At 45.1% G+C, this 22,082-nt stretch overlaps 1 protein-coding gene across 4 annotated transcripts in view; it reads right to left on the bottom strand.

The window, feature by feature from the left end:
- Window positions 1-21,457, bottom strand: part of OGDH (oxoglutarate dehydrogenase) — a 79,805-nt gene extending 58,348 nt beyond the window's left edge. For 3 of the 4 annotated variants that reach the window (XM_046668837.1, XM_046668838.1, XM_046668836.1), the window contains exon 1: window positions 8,518-8,766. In XM_046668837.1, coding sequence (XP_046524793.1) covers window positions 8,518-8,739 — 222 coding nt within the window. In that variant the 5' untranslated portion in view covers window positions 8,740-8,766. Of the gene's footprint in view, window positions 1-8,517; window positions 8,767-21,333 lie in introns of those variants that run through there. The other variant, XM_046668835.1, reaches the window with a different exon arrangement.
- Window positions 21,458-22,082: the final 625 nt, after the last annotated feature.

The following is a 22,082-nucleotide window of genomic DNA, read 5'->3' as shown; positions in this document are numbered from 1 at the left end:
ACCTGGTGGCCCACAGGCGCTGCTCCCTGAGCACCCTGGTTCCCTGGAGGGAAGCTGGCATGTCTTCCCAGCCACCCTGCACAGGGGCTCTTCTGGCTCAGAAAGTGCGCCGGCAAATGCTGGTTATTTCCTAACCAGGTTACTGTGCTCACTGGCCCAGCTATGGTGTAGTGCTGAGTAATTCATGTCTCTGCTGTGCATGAAAAGGCTGCACTAAGACATCTCTACAACCTTTCCAAAGTATCCTATGTGTGCCAAGTGCTGGGCCCTGAGCCTTTCTTTCTATTTTTTTTTTTTTTTTTTGAGGAAGATTAGCCCTGAGCTAACATGTGCTGAGGAAGACTGGCCCTGAGCTAACATCTGTGCTCATCTTCTCTACTTTCTATGTGGGACGCCTGCCACAGCATGGCTTGCCAAGCAGTGCCACGTCTGCACCCAGGATCTGAACCAGCAAACCCTGGGCCGCCGAAGTGGAACATGCGAACTTAACCGCTGCGCCACCAGGCCGGCCCCTGAAACTTTCTTGAAAACAGTGTGTGTGACAGTCCCAGTGTCCTAACGGGATGCCCAGGTCAGGGAGGCCTGTAGTTGACTGCCCCCACCGCCCGTGCCTGAATCTTCATAAAAGATTACTACTGCTTTAGGGCTAAGTGCTCTTGAAAGACAGTGCCACAGGACATGCAGCACTGGACTTCAGATCCCTCCATCCACTAGCAGGGCCTTGCTCAAACCGTCCCCAGCTGAGCACAGGCAGGGCCTCGCGCAGGCCCAACTCAGAGTGCTGCCCACAACGGAGTCTAGGAGGCACTAGGATCAGGTCTGCCTGACTTGTCACCACAGAACTACTTGTACCGGAAGCAATTAAAATTGGGGATTCTACTTGGGCACTCCTCAGTTAGGGAAAGCAAATGAATTTATGCTTGATCAGAGTGATGCCGTTGTTTGTAAAGCACAGTGTAGCACAGGTAAGAGAACATCTCCAAAGAACCTCTAATCTCTTCTCTCTGGATTGGTGTGCAAGTCGAATGTTAATAAACACCTAAGATTAGCAAAGACAAGCTGCCTCAGCTCTGCCCTATGGAATCTGCTGATAGAGGAACGATACTCCCTGGGTCTCTGGTCCAAACTAAAGGTGGTGGCCCCAACAGACCATATAGAAACCAAACCACATGTCCTCCCACACCTGCACGAACATCCCTTGCAGTGGCTGTGCGGCTTCTCCATCAGAGCTGAGCCCTTTGGGCTGGCCTGAGACTGCTCTGACCAAGACCAGAGATGACAGCGGCAGTGTGTGAGCTCTGGGCCGGCATCCAAAGCCCTCGCCCTCGGCCTCGCCTTGCCTTGCCTCTCGGAGCTAACTTGAGGCTTTGTGAGGGGGTCGCTTCAGCCCCCCAGCAGGATGGCAGGGCCTGGTGAACAGCTGGCACCAAGCGCCAGATGTGAGGGGGGCAATCATGAAGCTGCAGCCCGGCTAAGCCTCATCTACATGAGAGCCAGGAATCCTAAGAAAGACTACACTGCTGGTGTTTCAAGTCACCAAGTTTTGGGGTGGTTTGTTAAACAAACGCTCACAGAAGCCAGCTTCTACTGCATGAAAAGATTACATCCAGGACACCTATGACTGCACTCAAAAGCAGTCTTTTTGGCATCGGTCAGGAAGTGAGAGCACTCACCCTCTGCCCAGCAGGTCGTACCCAACAGGGAGCTCCATCGACTCAGAATAGCAACTCTTGAGGGAGGCTGTGACGAACCACAGTGGGCATCTGGGCATCTGGTGTCCCTGACCTCCAAGCCCTAGCGTGCAGCCCTACCTGGAGGACCCCAGCCCAGCTTCACAAAGCCACTGCTGCAAATTCAGAGAGAATTCTGGGTTTGCAAGTCATGACCACTTTGAGAGAAGGCCCCAGTCTCACAATCCACCCATGGAAGGCTCCTTTTCACTCTTGGGTCCACCTTCTCCTTAAGGTCATTCTGATCTCTCTCTCTAGTCCTTTAACCTCTGACATCATTTTAAAGAAAATTTTTGCTTAAAATACAGTTGCAATATTTTGATTTATAAGATGACCAAAATATATATTTCTCATATATATATATGGTCTTAGTCCACAGTTCCTGGTTCACAGCTTCCCCAACTCCTGGAATTTCAATTTCCTAAGTGACAAGAGCCATAAAATTGCCTTTTGTTACGTTAATGAGGTGACTTTGGACCTCAGCCAAGGGTGGGGACTAGATGCCAGGAGAACCAGCCATGTGATCAGAGGACTGGGCAGCCCCACCCCTCTTCCGGGGGGGGGGGGGGGGGGGGGGGGGGGAGGTGTTTGAGGTGTAATCAATGGCCAATGACTGAGTCAATTATGATTATGTAATGAAGCCTCCATAAAAACCCAAAGGGATACCTCAACAGCTCTTTTCAGAGAGGTCTCACACTGGGGAAGCAGAACACTTCCACATGCCACCAAGCTGGGCCCCAAGCTACAGGAGGACAGAAGGTCCTTTGTTCAGGACCTTGCCCTATGTATCTCTTCATTTGGCTGTTGATTAGTATCCTTTAATATCCTTTGTAATAAATCGAAAATCTAGTGAGTAAATGGGTTTTTTTGAGTTCTGTGAGTCATTCTAACAAATTAATTGAACCAAGGGTGGTCTTGTGGAATTGAGCCCTTTACCTGTGGAATCTGATTCTATCTCTAGATAGATCGTGTCAGAACTGAGTTGAATTCTCAGAGTCCTACTGGCATCCAAGAATTCCTTGTCAGTGTGAGGAAGCATGCACACACATGTGCACACACACGCACACACGCACAGGTAGTAGGTCCAGGAATCCTTTACAACAGCACAAAGGATAATTATTTAAAACCCACACTCCCAAAGGTGCAGCCCTCCTTTATGCTAAGCTCGCCTCTCCTCATTGCAGGTGCAGTTAGCTCTTCATCAGTGCCAGGGCTCCTCTACCTGGGCCCTCAAACTCTCTAACCGTGGAGGGGGTCCATGCTCCCATAGCATTTCACAAATAAACAAATGCCCCTTGGCTTGATCTTGGAACCTTTCCATTTATGTCCAAGCCCAAACTTTTGGTGTTCACTTGCTGCCTCTGGCTTCTGGCCCCCAACAAGCCTCCAAAATTACCCACCAAATCCTTCCCCAACCCTCCTGGGCCCTTGCATCTGTATCTTTACACAGACACCCTGTCTCATGTCAGGCTCCTTCCTGACCCTTCCGAAGCTAGTCGGTTCTCTCTGTACTTAGCTGTTGTTCAGCTCATCTAATTTTCCACTGGCCTGTGTGCTCAGGGGCCCTGCATGCGGCATATCTCCTGGCAGCCTCTCAACAGTCCTCCAACAAAACTGTCATGAGCTGCAAACTGCTACATAAGGACAGTGAAGGTGCTGCTTCACGTTTCTTATACTTTTCAAAGGTATTAATTTTATCTCACTAAGTGAACTGTATGAACACAACCCTTTAAGAGTAAAATATTGGGGGCTGGCCCCGTGGCTGAGTGGTTAAATTCGTGCGCTCTGCTGCAGGCAGCCCAGTGTTTCGTTGGTTCGAATCTTGGGCGCGGACATGGCACTGCTCATCAAACCATGCTGAGGCAGTGTCCCACATGCCACAACTAGAAGGACCCACAAAGAAGAATACACAACTATGTACTGGCGGGCTTTGGGGAGAAAAAGGAAAAAAAAAACCCAATTGATACTTTAAAAAAAAGAGTAAAATATTGTACCGAAGTTAGGGAAGATACTCTTGGCTTGTGTAGTTGATTTAACATAAGAGACACCATGGTTGAAATTCCTCCTGATGTAGAGAGCTGAGTATCATCGAGGGGTTACTTCAGAATGCTGTGTAGCAGCCTTGACCATTGAAATCCCAGTAAGTATACCATGGGCCTTAAATATATGTATGTTTCTTTCCCTCACCCCAAGGTTAGCACAGAACCGGGCCAAACGGCAGCTGAGTTTTCAAAGTGCAGCCAAGGCAGTTTCAAAGCTGCAGAGAGAAAACACACATGTCACCCCCTACTGGGGATGATGCGTGTCTGTTTTTCCTCCACTTACCTGGTTCACTTAACAGAAAAACAAACAGGATTGTGTTTCATGAGCATAGAAGGAAAAAGCAGAACTGCCTGGGCCAGAAGGGTAGCATGGCCAAGCTCAACAAGGTGGGGCTGAGAGTCTGGAATCTCTGCCTCGAGTGCTATACAGGGTGTTCCTGCGGCGGCCATGCTGGACCAGAGAGCTGTTATTACACTTAGGAGCCGGCCCGAGAAAGGCACGAGAAGAAATGGATGTGGTTAACAAGAGGAAGACAAGCTTTAGGAAGTGGGCAGACGTCACTCAGAAGGCCTAGGCAGGGGAAGTGAGCTCCACGGCACTGAGGATGGCCAGGAAAGCCCAATGACCACGGGCAAAGAGGGCACTGCAGGGCAGAGGAGGACAGAGGGCTCTTCCACCAGCTCCAGTGCTGGGACCAACCCTGGGTCCTCCCTGGCAGGGCTGACACCAAGCTACGCCTGTGGGTGGGCACCTGCCTCCACCACCCAAATGCAGCCCCACGAGGACTCAGCAGTTCTCAATTACCTGTTTGTTTTAAACACTAACAGGGGCAATCTGACTTTGATTCTAAGTGTTTTTAAGATGTAAATAAAAATAAAGTACCGCCATCTGACTTGTCCCCAACATGGCTGAGACCCTGAGGGAGGGCTTTGCATGCTGACAGAACAGGTCCTGGCTGAAGGTTCCTAAAGGGGTCAAGTGGCAAGCTGCGCTCGACAAGGTGTTTAGGACTGGAGTGCAGAGGCCAGACTGGAGGAAAGAATGCAGAAGAGACAACGGTCTAGGAGGACCACACTACAGAAGCAAAGGCAAGACGGTGCAGAGGAGGACCCTGAGCCGGCCAGTTAACTGGGCAGCAGGCAAGGACACAGGGGCACCCAGAGCACTTGAGGGCTTGCAGCTCTGAATTGTTTGATTACTTTACCACAAACATAGTTTTCACAATTAAACATTTAAAAATAAGTTTTCTTTAAAAAGATGGATCTAACAACCAGCTGTAAATTATAAAGCCAAATGTGAAAAGGCAGCTTTAACATAACCACAAATAGCTGAATATAGACTAAGATTATAACACAGAATTATCTTGTTAAATTTGTTGGGTGTGGTTAAGAACACATTCCGTTGTTAATTAGAGACACATCAATACAGCTATGGCAGAAATGACTCAGGGCTAGGATTTGCCGTAAATTACTCCAGTGGGCCCCCACCCAAAACAAAACAACAATCAGAAGAGTGAGTGAGGAAAGGAATAGATGCTCAGACTGGCAAACTGTAGAGACCTGCGGAAGTTGGGTGATGGGTCTCCTCATGGAGGTTCCTTGTATACTCTTCTCTCTACTGTATGTTTGAAAATATCGTAAAAAGTTTAAAAAGTACTAACAGGAAAGCAGAGTGCATAAGGCAGGGAGGGGGAGATGCTAAATTTGTTCTGTTTCTGCCAGATATGAAGTTCAGTCCCAGCAGTTCTCCACAAGCTCTCTGTAAATGGGGGGGAGAGAATGATGACAGCATCAGCCCTGAGGACCAGGAGCTCGACATCTCTTATCTGATGCAGAAATGGGAGATCAGAAAGATGACCAATCTAATTCTTAAAACCTACTTTATTATTTCTACCTAAACTATTTGTTCTAAAACAAGAGTGCAAATGAAGCATTCTTAAGTCAACTATTTCTAAGGTCTTTTGTGGGTCACAAATGTCTTTGAAAATCTGATGAAAGCTCTGTATCATGTCCCTTGAAAAACAAGCATATATCATGTATTAGGCCTAATTCAACTTGGAGAGGGGATCAATTCCACTTTTCTGGATGGCAGAGGAGGGGGACTAACGCACGTCCACTGATTTACATCATCCCATCCCTCTCCCTCTAGAAGATGCTGTGTCCCCTGGAGAATTTGGGCAATAGAAACCAGCACATAAAATCTGGCCCAAAGATGCCAAGTTGCATGTATTCTCTTATTAAACTACAGGTCCCTTTTTGAGATTCTCCATGCATACTCCCTGCAGAATCTCTCAATGAGATTCTGACCCCCAGCGCCCAAGGGCCCAATCTTCACCCTGGATTCTTCCCCAGCAGGCTGCATCTGTGCCTGTCAGTAGACCTTTCATTGTGCTGTCCCACCCCCAGGATGGATGGACACTGTGACTGGCCCCCACCCCCCAGCCCAAGAACCTCCCAGTGCCTCCTGGTCATCATGTGTCACCTTCCTTGATACCATGTGGTAAAAATATTTTTGAAGAACAGGCAGAGCACAGAGGATTTTTAGGGCAGTGAAAATACTCTGTATGACAGTATAATGGTGATACATGTCATTAAACATTTGTCCCAAACCACAGATTGTACAACACCAGGAGTGGACCCTATGTAGACTATGGGATTTGGGTGATGATGACGTGTCAGTGTAGGTTCATCAGTTATAACAAATGTTGCACCATCTTTCATGGAGGATGTTGATGGTGGGGAGACTGCATGTGTAGGGCAGGAGGTATATGGGAAATCTCTGTACCTCCCCTCAATTTTGCTGTGAACCTAAAACGGCTCTACAGAATAAGTCTTAATAATAATAATAATAAAAGCAATAATAATGATAATGATAATACAAATAAGAATAATGATAAACCTAAGGAATGGGAAAAAAAAAACTTTTCAAGGAAAATCAGCACCATTTATGACCAGTCTAAGATTATGTCCACATAAAAAAAAAAATCTCTTCAAAAAGCTTCCAGCAGGAGCCGCTGTGACAGTTTCAGCCCCACTTTCCCGAGCTCTGCACCACAGAGCCAGTGTGCTTTTCCACCCACCCATTCCCATGATGCCAGGCTTCCCGCACAGACGTCCTGAGCCAAGATCTCTAGTACTCTGCATACAACAAGGCGTGGTCACACTCAGGTGCTAATCTCTCTAAAACCAAATACAATTTAAGAAGACTTAATTGGTTCCACAAAGATGTATGTTTTGGAAAAGGCAGGCAAGGGACATGCCTGTGCGTGAGATGACAGTCTGATTCCAAAACCTGTGGGCTAAGTTTATTCTAGAGATAACCTTGCAGTAACTGTCTTCGGAAACCTCTGATATCCACCATCACAGGCAAGGCCACTTTCACAGGGCATTTCTTTCTGGGCAGTCTCCAGATCCCCTCTCACAGGAAACCAGGTCTCACTTTGCTCAGGGAGCAAGGTGGCTTCCAGGTTGCCATAGAAACAGGAGAAGATCCCGCTAGATGCCCTCCTTTGCTGAGATGAAGTTCTGACCAAGAGGTGGCATTCCTGATGGAACAGGGTTGGTGGCTCCAGCAGTCACACGAATGTCTCTAATCTTAAAAGTCACTAACACATCAGGGTAACGCTTGTTCTCAGGGGCCCAACAGAAGCAGGCTGCCTTTTGATGACAAGACCCCAAGATTCAAGAGTTAAAAAAAAGGCCAAATCAACAATGATGACAGCCAGCCTCCACTGGGCACCTCTGTGCAGACACTGAGCACCTCACATATACTGTCTCCTCCAAATCCCCCCACACCCTGCAAACAAGGCACAAGGAGCGTGAGCAACTCAGGGACCCAGCCTCTAGCTCCTGCACTGGGCCAGCTGCCTGACCTAAAAAACCAGGAAATGGTTATTAAACCCCATAAATATCACTGCCCAAAACACTATCAAGAAATTCTGGGGCTGAGCCCGTGGCTAAGTGGTTAAGTTTGCACACTCCGCTTTGGTGTCCCAGGGTTTCACTGGTTCAGATCCTGGGCGTGGACCTAGCACCGCTCATCAAGCCATGCTACAGCAGCGTCCCACATAGCAGAACTAGAAGGACCTACAATTAGAATATACAACTATGTACTGGGGGGCTGTGGGGAGAAGGAAAAAAAAAGAAATTCTGCTGCCAGGTATGCCCTGTATCAAGCAAATTCATGGAGAGAGCAGCTCTAAGAAGGAAATGCCTAAGAGGTAACACAGAGAAATTAGAAGGAAGCCTTCCCAGAATTTACTTTCAAATACAGGAGAAAAATGAGCATACTCATCTAAAATGTCATTTATACAGAAATTACACGAGGTGATTTGCAGCCATTCTTAGGACAGTGGGATGGAGGAGGGTCCCGCAGGGTCATTCCTTCCATTTGCTTTCTTGAGTGTCTCCATCCTACAGCAGCCTTAGTGAGAAGCTGCAAGTGGTGCCAGCGCTTCTTTATATCCTTGCAGGTTAAACATGTTGTCTGTTCCGTGGAGCAAGGTCTTGAGCACGCCGCATGTCAAGCAAGAGGGAATGCCTCTCCAGAGAAGATGGTTCCTGTTGGGCCTGGGCTGATGGCCAAGCTGGGCTGACATGGAGAACTTGGGTCGGTGGGGCTTCCAGCCATCTGCCTGCCTGCCTTCCGTCCTGAAGGCTCCTCGGGATGCAAGCACTTACCTGGACGGCCAGTCAATAGGCTAAGACACCAAACACATGAAGACACCTTCTCCTACAAGCCTTACCTTGTGTACACTTTTGGGGTTTTCCAACCAAGCATAGTACATTTCCTCCACATAGTTCGAACTAGTCCCGCTGAGGAAGGGCTCTGCAGCAACGGGGGCAGTATAGCTCCGAATCTGCCCAAACGTCCTAGCTGCTGCTGGTCTGTTTTGTGAAAATGTCTTCACAGTCTGGGAGGCCGTCAACGGCCTCAACTTAGCAGCACAAGTCCTTAAGTGAAACATTCTTGTCCTGAAGGCTCTCACGACTGCCTGCACAAGAGGAAAGAAAAGTTAGAAAGACCGTTTTAGCAGCTAAGGCTACTGGAACAAAAGCTCAGACCCCGGCAGGAGGAGAAAGACTTTGTAAAGGCATTTGTGGCAGTGTGCTCTGCTTCAGTGCCCAAGTCTGTGTTCAGAGACGATGATAGGGCGAGAGCAGTCAACCCAAACCAACCGTCTATGTACAGGACCTGTGTGCTCAACATGGGGAGGCGAGAGCACAGTTGCAGAGGTTATGGTCTTCACCTGCAAGTTTAAATCTTATTTGAGAGACAGGAGACAACTTATAATACAATGATAAACGTGACATTCTTTAAGTTTGTATATTGTGTAAAAACAATTATAGAAAAGGCAACAAAGTTTAAGGATTAGAATAGGATTAACTGCAAAATGAGATAGATTTTCTAATCTATGTGGAAACTACTGAGCGTCTGCTGGACTCACAGCATTCTAGAGAATACAGAGACATTGGGAAAATATTTTGCTCACTCTCAAATAATTTATCTTTGAGCAGAAGAGAAAAAAATATAAAAAAACACTACAGAGAAAGCACTGAGTGCTTGAGAGGCATAGAAAATGCCAACCAAACTCCAGAGCAGGACTTGCTCCTTCCAGTGGGGAGGGAGGAGGAGCCCAGGAAAACCTTTGAGAAGGCTGTGTTTTTAAGACTGGGCCTGGGAGCGCAGGAAGGATTTAGCTGTGAAGGGGAGGGGAAAGAGCAGGCATTCTAAACGGAAGAGATGGTAGGAGGAAAGACAGAGAGATGGAAAAGTGAAAGAACGCAGGGGAAGAGCAAGAGTGAATGGTGCTAGACAGGGCCGCAGGGTCCCGATGCCACATTTCCTAAGCACTGGGGAGCTAGAGAAGGTCTGACAAGGAAGTGAGTGGGCTTTCCAAAGGTTCAAAAGGAATGTACATGCAGTGATCACTAAAGAAACTTCTACCTGCCCGGGGCCACTATACACTCAGCACCTTGACATGTTAGGACTCTTCATGAGCCCCACAAACTCCCAGAAGGCTGGTACTAGCTCGTCCATTTTATAGATCACCTTTCTGAGTTTCAGTTTCTTTGTTTTCCCCAAGGTCACACAGGGCCATTAACAGCAGAGCCAGGATCCAAGCCCCATCAGGAGCAAAGTCTCTATTCTGCCTGGCCCTTCAGTGACGGCATCCATAAGCTGGAGAGGGAGCGAGAGGCCAAGACAAGAGGGAAGGACGGCCTGGACCAGACAAGAGCAGGAGAGAGACCTGGGCTCAAGGAGGGAGGAGGATGGGATGGATCTACTTATTGGTTTTGCTCTGAATGGATCTTGTGCTTGATGGTTGAAGTTTTACTAAATCTACTGTATAACTCTCGAATAAAACTAGCCATTTTGTGGGCCAGCCCTGCGGCTGAGCAGTAAGCTTTGTGCGCTCCACTTCGCCAGGGTTTCATTGGTTCGGATCCTGGGCACAGACCTAGCACCACTCATCAGGTCATGCTGAGGCGGTGTCCCACATAGCACAAGCAGAGGCACAACTAGAATAAACAACTATATACTGGGGGGCTTTGAGGAGGAGGAGGAGAAGAAAAAAAAGATTGGCAACAATGTTCACTCAGGTGCCAACCTAAAAAAAAAAACAAAAAAACCCCAGCCATTTTATAAAAGAGGCTGAGGCACCCACAAGACCATGAAAGAGTTTAGACTGTTCCCAGAGTGTCTTGAACCATTTTCAACCACATTTAAGAATCCAGCATGCCTCTGGATGGGGACCCTGTTAGGAGGGGACAAGGACACTGGGCTGCTCCTTTCCTCCCAAGAATCCCAGTCACCTAGGGGCACCTTCCAATCACAGCAAAAGGGGCCCAGAGAGAGGAGGGGAGCCTCAGGGCAGGGCGCAGGGCTCACCACCACCTGCTCCGCTGGGGCCCTCTGCCCCGGGATACGAGCTACTGGCCTAACGTGTGGTTGCTCATGAATTTGCCTCAAAGCAAGTGCTCTGGCTGTAAGTTGGAATTACACTTATCTCCACATCTACTAGAAAGGAATCCAAGCTTTGAAACATGCTGAGAATTATCCAGAAATAAATGTTGCATAAACTATTCTCTATACTGTTTATAAGAACCCTTCCTCTTGATCCAAATATGATCAGAATACACATAAGGGACACTGATGGAGACAGCATCTGGACTGCTCTGCTGCTTGGAAAAGACATCAGCAAAAGAGAAGAGCAGAACACGTGCTTTAAAAACAAACTAAACAACAAACAAAAACTTGCTCCTTAAAAATTACAGATAGACAGGGGCCAGCCCAGTGGTGCAGCGGTTAAGTTATCGCGCTCCACTTTGGTGGCCCGGGGTTCGCCGGATCAGAGCCCAGGCACTGACCTACGTACTGCTTATCAAGCTATCCTGTGGAAGGCGTCCCACATATAAAATAGAGGAAGATGGGCACGGATGTTAGCTCAAGGCCAGTCTTCCTCAGTAAAAAGAGGAGGGTTGGTGGGGGATGTTAGCTCAGGGCTCATCTTCCTCAAAAAAGTAAATAAATAAATAAAGCTAGACAAGCAATACATTTTGGATATAGCTATACAATGCGATCATAACTGGTGGGTTTTTTTCACCTTAGAAGTCAGAAGTTTAAGTTACTTCAGCAGTTCTTCCTACCTCCAACTATGCTCCAATTTTTTCCACTAATAAATTTAATGGAGACAAAGAGCCATCAAAGACACTGATGGCAAAAATACTACCACTGCTGCTTTCAATGCTAATTTTTACTTATTATTCTTCAGGGCTAAAGGAAAATGCTCCTTTTTTTCCTCCAATGTCATTATTATCTAGGCAGCTTGAAACACTCAATTGCCTCTGAGTTGAGTTCTTCTCCTAGAACAAAAACCACAGTATCACCTCCATTACTTGTCTGTCACTATTCAGTTGGTGTAACACTCAATTAATAAGCACTACACTAACAATCACAAAACTGCTCATTTCATCTCTTCTTCCCAAAGCAGTCCTCCAATATGACACTGTAAATAAGCCATGTGATCCAGCTATCTGCAGCCAATGAATCAGACAAATTCAGTGCTGCCCAGCACAGTTACCAGGATAGCTAGCCATTTTCAAACTTCCTTTAAGATGACTCATCAAGAAAGTTGCTCTTCAGCAGATGGCTCAACATCCTGCTTCCACCCAGAGATGACCAGGAATAGCTGTTCTCTGTCCACAGTCTGACGGACACACAGAGCAAATAGGTTTACATTTCAGATTTTGATAGATTCAGATTCCATCCTTCCAATTCCAGAGTTAACTTCAAGAAAAGCGCATCATTTGGTAGAGACATTCAATTGTTCAAACACTTTCATGAAAGCTCTGAGTTGCCCAAAAAGTCCAAGAGTTCTGATTTTTGGTTTAGAAGAATATTTCTATTTGACAAGGATAACAAAAAAATCCAATGGGGAAAGAATAGTCTTTTCAAAAGATGGTACGGGGACAACTGGAGTTCCACATGTAAAAGAATGACATTGGACCCCTACCTCACATCACATACAAAATTAACTCAAAGTGGATCAAAGATCTAAATGTAACAGCTAAAATTATAAGACTCTAGAAGTTTTACATCTTACAAGTTAAAATGGAGTAAACATTCGTGGCCTTGAGTCAGGTAACAGATTCTTAGTTAGGACACCAATAGCACAAACAACAAAAGAAAAAAATAGATAAATTGGACTTCATCAAAATAAAAACTTTTGTGCTTCAAAGGGCACCATCGAAAAAAGACACAATCAGAGAAAATATCTGCAAATCTTATAACTAATAAGGGACTTGTGCACGGAATATATAAAGAACTCTTATAACTCAATAATAAACAGGAAAATAACCCAATCAAATAATAGGCAAAGGATATGCTAGACATTTCTCTAAAGAAGATACACAAACGGCCAATAGGCACCTTAAAAGATGCTCAACATCATTAGTCATCAGGGAAATGCAAATCAAAATCACAACAAGATACCACTTCATGCCACTAGACTAGATACAATCAAAGAGGAAATAAGTGTTGGAGAGGACGAGGAGAAATTGGAAGCCTTGTTCAACTCTGGTAGAAGTAAGCTGGTGCAGCCACTTTGGAAAGCAGTTTGGCAGTTCCTCAAAAAGTTAAACATAGAGTTACCATATAACTCAGCAATTCCACTCCTAGGTATACAAACCAAGACAAATGAAAACATATGTTCACCCAGAAACTTGTACACAAATGTTCATAGCATTATTCATACTAGGCAAAAAGTGGAAACAATTCAAATGCCCATCAACAGACGAATGGGTATACAGAATGAAGTTCAGTCACGGAATGTAACAGTATTAGGCAATAAAAAGGAATGAAATACTGATACATGCTGCAATACAGATGAACCTTAAAAATATTGAGTGAAAAAAGTCATTCACAAAAAAACCAACATATTGTATGACTTCATTTATATGAAATGTTCAGAACAGGCAAATCTATACAGACAGAAAGTCCAGTGGTGGTTGCCCAAGGCTAGGGGCAGAGGGAGTCAGGGATAAAATGTGATTACTAATGGGTATGGTTGTTTTTTTTTTAGGGGGGATGAAAATGCTCTAAAACTAGATTATGCTGATGGTTGGAGAACCTTCTAATATACTGAAAAACATTCAATTGTACAACTTAAATAGGTGAATTGTATGGTGTGTGAATTACTTCTCAATAAAATTGTTTAAAAAAAAGAAGTCTAAGAAAAAAATTAACTGACCCATCAATTATCAATAAAGTACACAAAATGACACTATTTGTAACCCATTAATTTCAAGACCAAGCATAAATCTATAACATTTAAGAAAAATAACATTAAAAAAAAGCAAAAACCAAAGCAAAATTTGTTTTTAAGAGTTTAGGGGGCCAGCCCGGTGGTACAGTGCTTAAGTTTGCACGTTTCTCTTTTCGGTGGCCCAGGGTTCACCGGTTCAGATCCCGGGTGCAGATATGGCACTGCTTGGTAAAAGCCATGCTGTGGTAGGCACCCCACGTATAAAGTAGAGGAAGATGGGCATGGATGTTAGCTCAGGGCCAGTCTTCCTCAGTAAAAAGAGGAGGACTGGCAGTAGTTAGCTCAGGGCTAATCTTCTCCCCCCAAAAAAGAGTGTAGTGCCCTGCCCTTAGCAAACTATATGCTGTAATCAAATAAGACTTTATCTGTGCTGGGACCTTCCCCAGTGAAACAGGACACACCTCACCCAAGGCCACTGCCCCATACACAGAACAAAGAAATAAACTGACTCCTAACACCTATCAACATCATGTTGGCTAGTCTGCGGTAATGACTAGCAAAAACAGTCTGGGTACAGTTTCTCAGGAAATGAGTATTTGAGCGAAAAGAGCACTCATCACTAAGTGATTGTTACACGTATGTTGCCTGACAACCATCTTAAAAGAACAAAAACTCATCTTGAAAATATTTTCCATTTTCTTTTTTTTGTTGTTTCAGACTCATTAAGATTCTTATGATGAATCAAGAAGATGCTGTTTGCTACATACCCATGGCTGTTACTCCATGCCTGTAATTATTTTAGTTTTAGCAGTGATACAAAGAACGTATGTAGAGAGAGCACAAATACCTATTCTCCCTTACTGGCTGAGACCGTCATAGAGTTTGACGTCTTTTGCTTGTGATGTCTCATCAAACATAAACTAAGTAACAGGGAGGTAGTGAGGACTATCTTAAAACCGCAGAAGTATTTTGCCATTACTAGATGGAGATGATGGATGAGCCTGCAGGGCAGACAGGCAGTGTGATTCTACCTTGCTACCTGAGCCTTAAACATGTCACTTGATCTGAGTTCAGTTTCCTACCCTGTAAAGCGAAGGGAGAAATCACTCCTGCTCCCTCACAATGTTTTTTGTAATTATGATACAAACATGAAAGTACCTTGGACACTTTAAAAGTGTTTCTATGACTCAAGAATTACAATTTACCAGGAAAAAAAGACCATCTAATGATATCTCTTAAAAAGCTGAAGTTCCCTAGGTAAACCTACATACAAGTGAATTTGGAGTTGGTGGCTGACCAGATGGCTGGGAGGGGCTTCCACCTCCAAAGTCAGAACTCTAAACAAGCTTTATTGCAAGGGTCTGAAGGCAGAGCCATCCTTCTCCAGACCCAAACTGTGCGACTGTAGATGCCCTGACTGCAGCACTCAAGGGTGTAGGTAAATAGGCACTTCTCAAAGGTGTCAGTTAGAGTATAAATTACTAAATCTTTATGGAAAGCAGGGCCATTTGTCAATATTTATTAAAAATCTAAAAGCACATTCAGGACTTTGGTTTCCCACTAAACATAGCTAAAAACATGAGACTTCACATTTAAAATAAAACAAAACATAAGACCCTGAAAAGTGGAGAGGAGGAGACAGACTGGGAAGGGACCTCAGGCACAAGAAAACAAAACACTGAGTTCTCAGTTTTCTTTCTGCTTCCTATATCCCAGACTCAGTGTTGAAGAAGCTAAAAACCCAAAAATGCCAACTAATGTTGATGAAAAAAGCTGCAACAAAATCTTGCTCTCTCCGGCCAGAGGACCAGGAACAGGGCTGCCCAGCAGGACAGAACATTTTTAGTCAATAACCGCTCTACCGCAGCCAACCCCACAGAAAATACTGTGGCCAACTCCCACCCCATCTGGTGGTGTCAGAGGAGATCAGGAACTTCCACCCCAACAAGCGACAATGAACCCCGCCCCCAACAATGTCCATAGAGGCCAGGAACGAGCCTAGATACCCCGGCCCAGCAGTAACAGGGCAGCACCCCACCCTTCCCAAGCAGGGTGGAATCACAAAGGCCTAATGGGGAATTTACACCCACAAAGCAGTTAACAAGGAGTCCCTCCCTACAGATACCAAGGAGGGCAGGTAGGGAGCCTGGAATCCAGCCCCACCCAGCACCAGTCAGCACCCCCAGTCCCCCAGCAGTGTCAGAGGAAGCCTGTTCTGCTGTGCTCAGACATTTAAATAAGATCCAGAGAGTCTCATAACATAATACCCAAAATGTCCAGGGTGCAATCAAAGACCACTTATCACATTAAGAACAAGGATGATCTCAACCAAGACAAAAAAAGACAATCTACAGACATCAACACCAAAATGACAAAGATGCTAGAATTATCTGGCAAAGATTTTAAAGGGGCTAGCGTCAAAATGCTTCCATGAGCAACTATGAACACACTTCAAACAAATGAAAAATAAAAAGCCTCAGCAAAGAAACAGAACACATAAAGAACCAAATGGGAGCTTCAGAACTAGAAAATACAATAACCAAAATAAAAAACTCAACAGGTTAAACTGCAGAATGGAGGGGACAGGAGAAATGCAGTGAATCTGAAGACAGAACAAAAGAAATATCCAATCTGAACAACAGAGAAAACAGACTAGAAAAAAAAAAAAATGAACAGGGCCTCAGGGACACGTGGGACAATAAAAAAAAAGTTCTATTGATGAATATGAACATCATCAAAATCTCAGGAGAAGAGGGAGGGGTGAAAAAGTATTCAAAGAAATAATGGCTGAAAACTTCCCAAATTTGACAAAAGACATAAACCTACAGATTCAAGAAGCTGAGCAAACCCCAAATAGAATAAACCCAAAAAAACCACTCCAAGACATATCCTAAACAAACTTTTGAAAACAATTTGAACAGCATAGTTCTCATCAGAAACTGTGGAGGCCAAGAGAAAGTGGCACAACACTTGAAGTGCTGAAGGAGAATAACTCAACCCAGAATCCCATATCCAGTGAAAATATCCTTCAGGAATGAAAGGGGAATCAAGACAGTCTCAGATGAAGAAAAACTTATTAGAGAATTTGCTGTCAGTAAAACTACTCTAAATGAATGGCTAAGCAAAATTCTCTAAACAGAAAAGAAATGATGCAAGAAGGGACCCTATTTCATGAAGAAAGAACAATGGAAAGAACAATACATGGTGAATACAATTTCCTTCTCCTCTTGAGTCTTCTAAACTGTGTGATGGACAAAGCAAAAATTATAACATGTCTGATGTGGTTCTAAACGTATGTAGACGAAATATTTAAGACAATTTTAAATTGAGGAGGGTAAAGTGATGTAAACAGAGGTATGTTTCTATACTTCACTCAAGCTGATAAAATAATGACCCCAGCAGACTGTGAAAAGCAATGTACATACAATGTAATACACAACCACTAAAAAAACTATGCAAAGATATATATTAAAAAACACTATATATAAGTAAAAACGGAATTTTAAAATGTGTTCAAGTAACCCACAAGAAGTCAGGAAAAAGAAAACAGAGAATCAAAAAACAAAACAAGAAATAAAACAACTCCTATTTGCAGATGACATGATTGTCTACGTACAAAACATCAAGGAATCTAAAAGAACACTCACAGAACTAATAAGTGAATTCAGCAGGGTCATACAACAGAACATAAACATACAAAAATCAACTGTATTTCTATATGCTATCAATGAACACATGAAAACCAAAATTTAAAAAAAGCAAATACTTAGTATAAGGCTAACAAAACGTGCAGGATTATAAGCTGAAAACTAGAAAACGCTGATGAAAGAAAGAAAATATCTGAATAAATGGAGGACATGCTGTATTCACAGATTGGAAGATTAAACATATTAAAGATGTTGATTATGTTCAAATTGATATACAGATATGAATAACACAATTCCTATCAAAATCTTGATAAGATTTTTTGTAGATATAGGCAAGATTATTCTAAAATTTATATGGGAAGGCCAATGAACTAGATTAGCTAAACTAATTTTGAAAAAGAAGAATAAAGTGGAAGGAATCAATCTACCTGATTTTAAGATTTATTGGAAGATTCAAGATTTCAAGCTTCAATAAACAAGGCTGTGTAGTATTAATGGTGAGACAGACAAAACGACCAATGGAACAAAACAGAGAACTCTGAAACCGACCACACAAGCACAATCAACTGATTTTTGACAAAAGTGCAAAAGCAATTCAATGGAGGAAGAACAGACCTTTCAACAAATGGTGTTGGTTGGATATCCGTAGGGCAAAACAAAACAAAACCCACTCAAACTAGACTTCACACCTTACACAGCAATTAACTCAAAATGGATCACAGATTTAAATGTACAACAGAAAACTAGAAAACTTTTAGAAAAAGAGAAAATCTTCAGGAATTAGAGCTAGACAAACAGTTCTTAAACTTGACACCAAAAGCCTGATCCCTAAGAGACAAAACTGATAAACTAAACTTCATCAAAATTAAAAACTTTTGCTCTGCAAGATCCTGTTAAGAAGATGAAGGGGCTGGCTCCATGGCCAACTGGTTAAGTTCACACGCTCCAATGCAGGCGGCCCAGTGTTTCGTTGGTTCGAATCCTGGGCGCGGACATGGCACTGCTCATCAAACCACGCTGAGGCGGCGTCCCACATGCCACAACTAGAAGGACCCACAATGAAGAATATACAACTATGTACCAGGGGGCTTTGGGGAGAAAAAGGAAAAAAAATAAAATCTTTAAAAACAAGAGGGGGAAGAAAGTAAAGTATATTAAAAAAAAAAAAGAAGAAGATGAAAACAAGCTATAGGAGAAAATATTTGCGAACCTCACATCCAACAAAGGACTAGAATATATAAGGAATTCTCAAAACTTGACATTAAAAAAAGCAAATGATCCAATTACAAATTGGGCAAAAGATACCAACAAGCATTTCAAAGAAACAGATATACAGATAGCCAATAAGCACATGAAAAGATGCCGAATATCACTAGCCATCAGGGAAACGGAAATTAAAACTACAATAAGACATCACTACATACACATCTATTACAATGGATAAAATAAAAAAATAGTAAGATCAACAAATGCTGGCAAGGATGCAGAGAAAGTGGATCACAAATACATTAACGAAGGGAATGTAATAATGGTACAGGCCATTCTAGAAAACAGTTTGGTTATTTCTTAAAAAACTAAACACGTGACCACTATATGACCTGGTGATTGCACATCTGGGCATTTATCCCAGAGAAATGAAAACTTATGTTCACATAAAAGCCTGTATATGAATGTTTATAGTAGCCGTATTCATAATAGCCAAAGAATGAAAACAACTCAGATGTCCTTCAGTGGGTGAAGAGCTAAATCCACTGGCTACATCCATAGCCTGGAGGCATAAAAAGGAACAAACTACTGACAGAGGCACCAACCTGCATGCATCTTCAGAGAATCACCCTAAGAGGAAAAAGCCAATCCCAAAGGTCACATATTTTGTGATTCTCTTTATATAACACTCTTGACATGCCAAAATTACAGAAATGGAGAACAGATTAGTGGTTGCCAGGAGCTGAGGAGTTGGAGGCAGAAGGGAAGCAGGTGTGGCTATAAAAAGGCAACAGGAGGGATCCTAGTGGTGATGGAAATGTTCTGTATCTCTATTATTATCAATGTCAACATCTGGTTGTGACATCTACTATAGTTTTTGCAAAATGTTATCATTTGGAGAAAGTGGGTAAAGGGACACTGGGATCTCCCTATACTACTTGTTACAACTGCATATGATAAGATTCACATGTATAAATTTCTCAGTAATTGAACAATTATCTCAAAGTAAAAATTATCTAAAAATTTAAAAAGTAGTCAGCACAGTATTTTTTTCAAACGGGGCAGTGAGGGATGAGATCAGTTAAAAGCAGATCCAATAAGCATATATGTATATGTGATATACCTATAATAAACACAGTAAATATTTGGTACTTAATAAACTGCACATTCAAATTAAAATGAAACTAACAAATTCACGTTTTTGAAATTAAAGTTATCTTTAAAAGTAACTGAATTGTGGTAATGGTTGCATACCTGAATATGGTACAAACCATTTAACTGTATACTTTAAATAACTGAATTGTACGGTACATGAATTGTACTTCACTAAAGCTGTTAAAGAAAAAAAAGTAACTGAAATGTGCAAAGTGCTCTCAAAAAAACAATGAGGATACTCTGGTGTTTCTCCAACTTTCTAAGATCCAGTCCTTAGCTAACTGCAAAGCTAGAACAGTATTAAATATTTTCACATGGGGCGGGTGTGCACAAAAAACTGGAGTTTTACTGGCACCTCGTGCCACAGTGCAAACAAGCCTTCATCCCAGGGCACTCATCCTAAAGCCGCTCAGAGCGTGTACCTGGAAGGGAGCCTCCAGTCCTGCTTCAAAGTACAGCACTGCAGAACAAGGCACAGAGAAACGCCAATACAGAGCCCACACCTCCGACCTCACAGTCACCTTTCCTTTGTGCTGGGTGAAGCGGGGAAACAGCAGGTTCTCGTCTACTCAGTCAGTGCCTAGCCACAGGTTTTCTATTAAGTCTCAGGGCACAGCTTACACTTAAGTCAGGTAGTTTTGCAAAAGAGAAAAGGTACACGACTACTGTGTTCCTCCAGAAAAGGCACTTCATCTGAACATGGGCTACCAAACCTCCAGAAGGAGGATGAATGGTGCGGTACTGCAGGGGTAAACATGCTCATCAAGGGCATCACCCCAAGGACAGCAGGAAGGATGAGTAAGGTGGGGTAGTGACCACGGTGGGGTACTAAGTACAGTGGGTACTGCAGGATAATCTGCTCCTCAAATGCATCAGCCCAGGAATATGCAAGGAGAGAACGAGTACAGTGGGATACTGAGTATGGTGGGTACTGTAGGGTATTCTGCTTCTCAAGGGCATCAGCTCAGAAGCAGGCACGGAGACGATGAGTACAGTGGGGACAGAGTAGGGTGAGCACTGAGGGATAATCTGCTCCTCAAGGGCATCAGCCCGAGAGCACGCAGGGAAAGGATGAGTATGGTGGGGTACTGAGTATGGTGGGGTACTATGTACTGTGGGTGCTGCGGAGTAATACATTCCTCAAAGGCTCACCCTCAGAGTGCAGGAAGGAGGACGGGTATGGTAGGGTACTGGGCATGGGGGGGTACTGCAAGGTATTCCGCTCCTCAAGGGCATCAGTCCAGGAGCACGCCAGGAGAAGGATGGGTATGGTGAGGTACTGAGGACAGGAGCCGACCCGCATAGTGCTCTGGGCTGGGAGGACGGCCCAAAGTCCGCAACCGCTTCAAGGGCGCGCCATCCTTCCGTCGTCTGCACGGACAGAGGACACGGCCAGGCGGTTCGCACGTGACGCTTCCTCGACCTTGGGGGTCACCCTGGCGGCGGCGCCCGTTCCCTCACATCCGCCGCGCGGCCCTCCCCCGGCCCGCCACAGCCAATGGCGCGCCGCTCCGCGCCCTTCGCGACCTCCGCGCGCGCCCGCACCCGCCAATCTCCGCCCGCCCGGCGACGCCCGCAGCACCATTAGCTGCCACACCTGTCCGTCAGGCTCCGTCCCACCCACCTCCCTCTCCAGTCCCGCTCCATCCAGCTTCACTCCCTGTCACCGCGGCGCCAGCGACAACAGGGGCGCAGCGGCCTCACTCCCTGCCGCGATCCCTGCCTCCTACCCGATGAGTACGGAGCCTCCCATACCGGGCCAGGCCCGGCGGCAGCGCGCCCTTACCTGTCTCCGGTTCAGCTCCACCCGAATAAGGCGCCGACACCCCACTCCGGGGCACCAAACTCTCGGCTCCGCCCTGGCGTGTGGCGTCAGCACGCAGGCCCGCCCCAGGAGGAGAAGGCCCGCCCCTGCCGCATGGGCGGGGCCGTGGCGTCACAGAGACGCGCCGGCGTCGCTTGCGGTGGGTGTTAGTGACCGCCAAGCTGACGAAGAGGGTGCGGCTCCGGGTTGGGCTTCGTCGGGCCGAACGGACCTGCTTGCAGGGTGTGGAAAGCGGGTTCGTCCGTGCCTAGTAGTGTCTCCTGTAGTGGGCTGTCAGAAACCCTCTGAGGGAGGGCTGAGCCGACGTGATGATTGTTTCCCGACAGAAAGGAACCTTGGTCAGCGCTGCGCCGGCCCGTGGGCAGGCTGAGTGAGAACCAAGAGGCCCCGGCGCGGGCCTCAGCGTATCCGAGTGTTTGTGGAGCCGTGGTGGACACGAGGGTTTCCCAAAGGGGCAGCGGGATCGCTGTAGGACGCCGGTCCCTTCAGCTAATGCGTGGACGGTGTATCAAGCCATTTCATTGGATACAAGTGGCCCTAGGCTTTTTTTTTAACTTATTATTTTTTTAATTTTTCCTTCTTCTCCCCAAAGCGCCCCAGTACATAGTTGTATATTTTAGTTTTGGGTCCTTCTAGTTGTGGCATGTGGGATGCCACCTCAGCATGGCCTGACGAGCAGTCCCAGGTCCCGGCCCAGGATCAGAACTGGC

This window comes from Equus quagga, chromosome 8 (assembly GCF_021613505.1).
Source record: "Equus quagga isolate Etosha38 chromosome 8, UCLA_HA_Equagga_1.0, whole genome shotgun sequence".
In the NCBI taxonomy this organism is placed as follows: domain Eukaryota; kingdom Metazoa; phylum Chordata; class Mammalia; order Perissodactyla; family Equidae; genus Equus; species Equus quagga.
The sequence above is the reverse complement of the archived record's forward strand: the minus strand, read 5'-3'. Positions and strand labels throughout refer to the sequence as shown.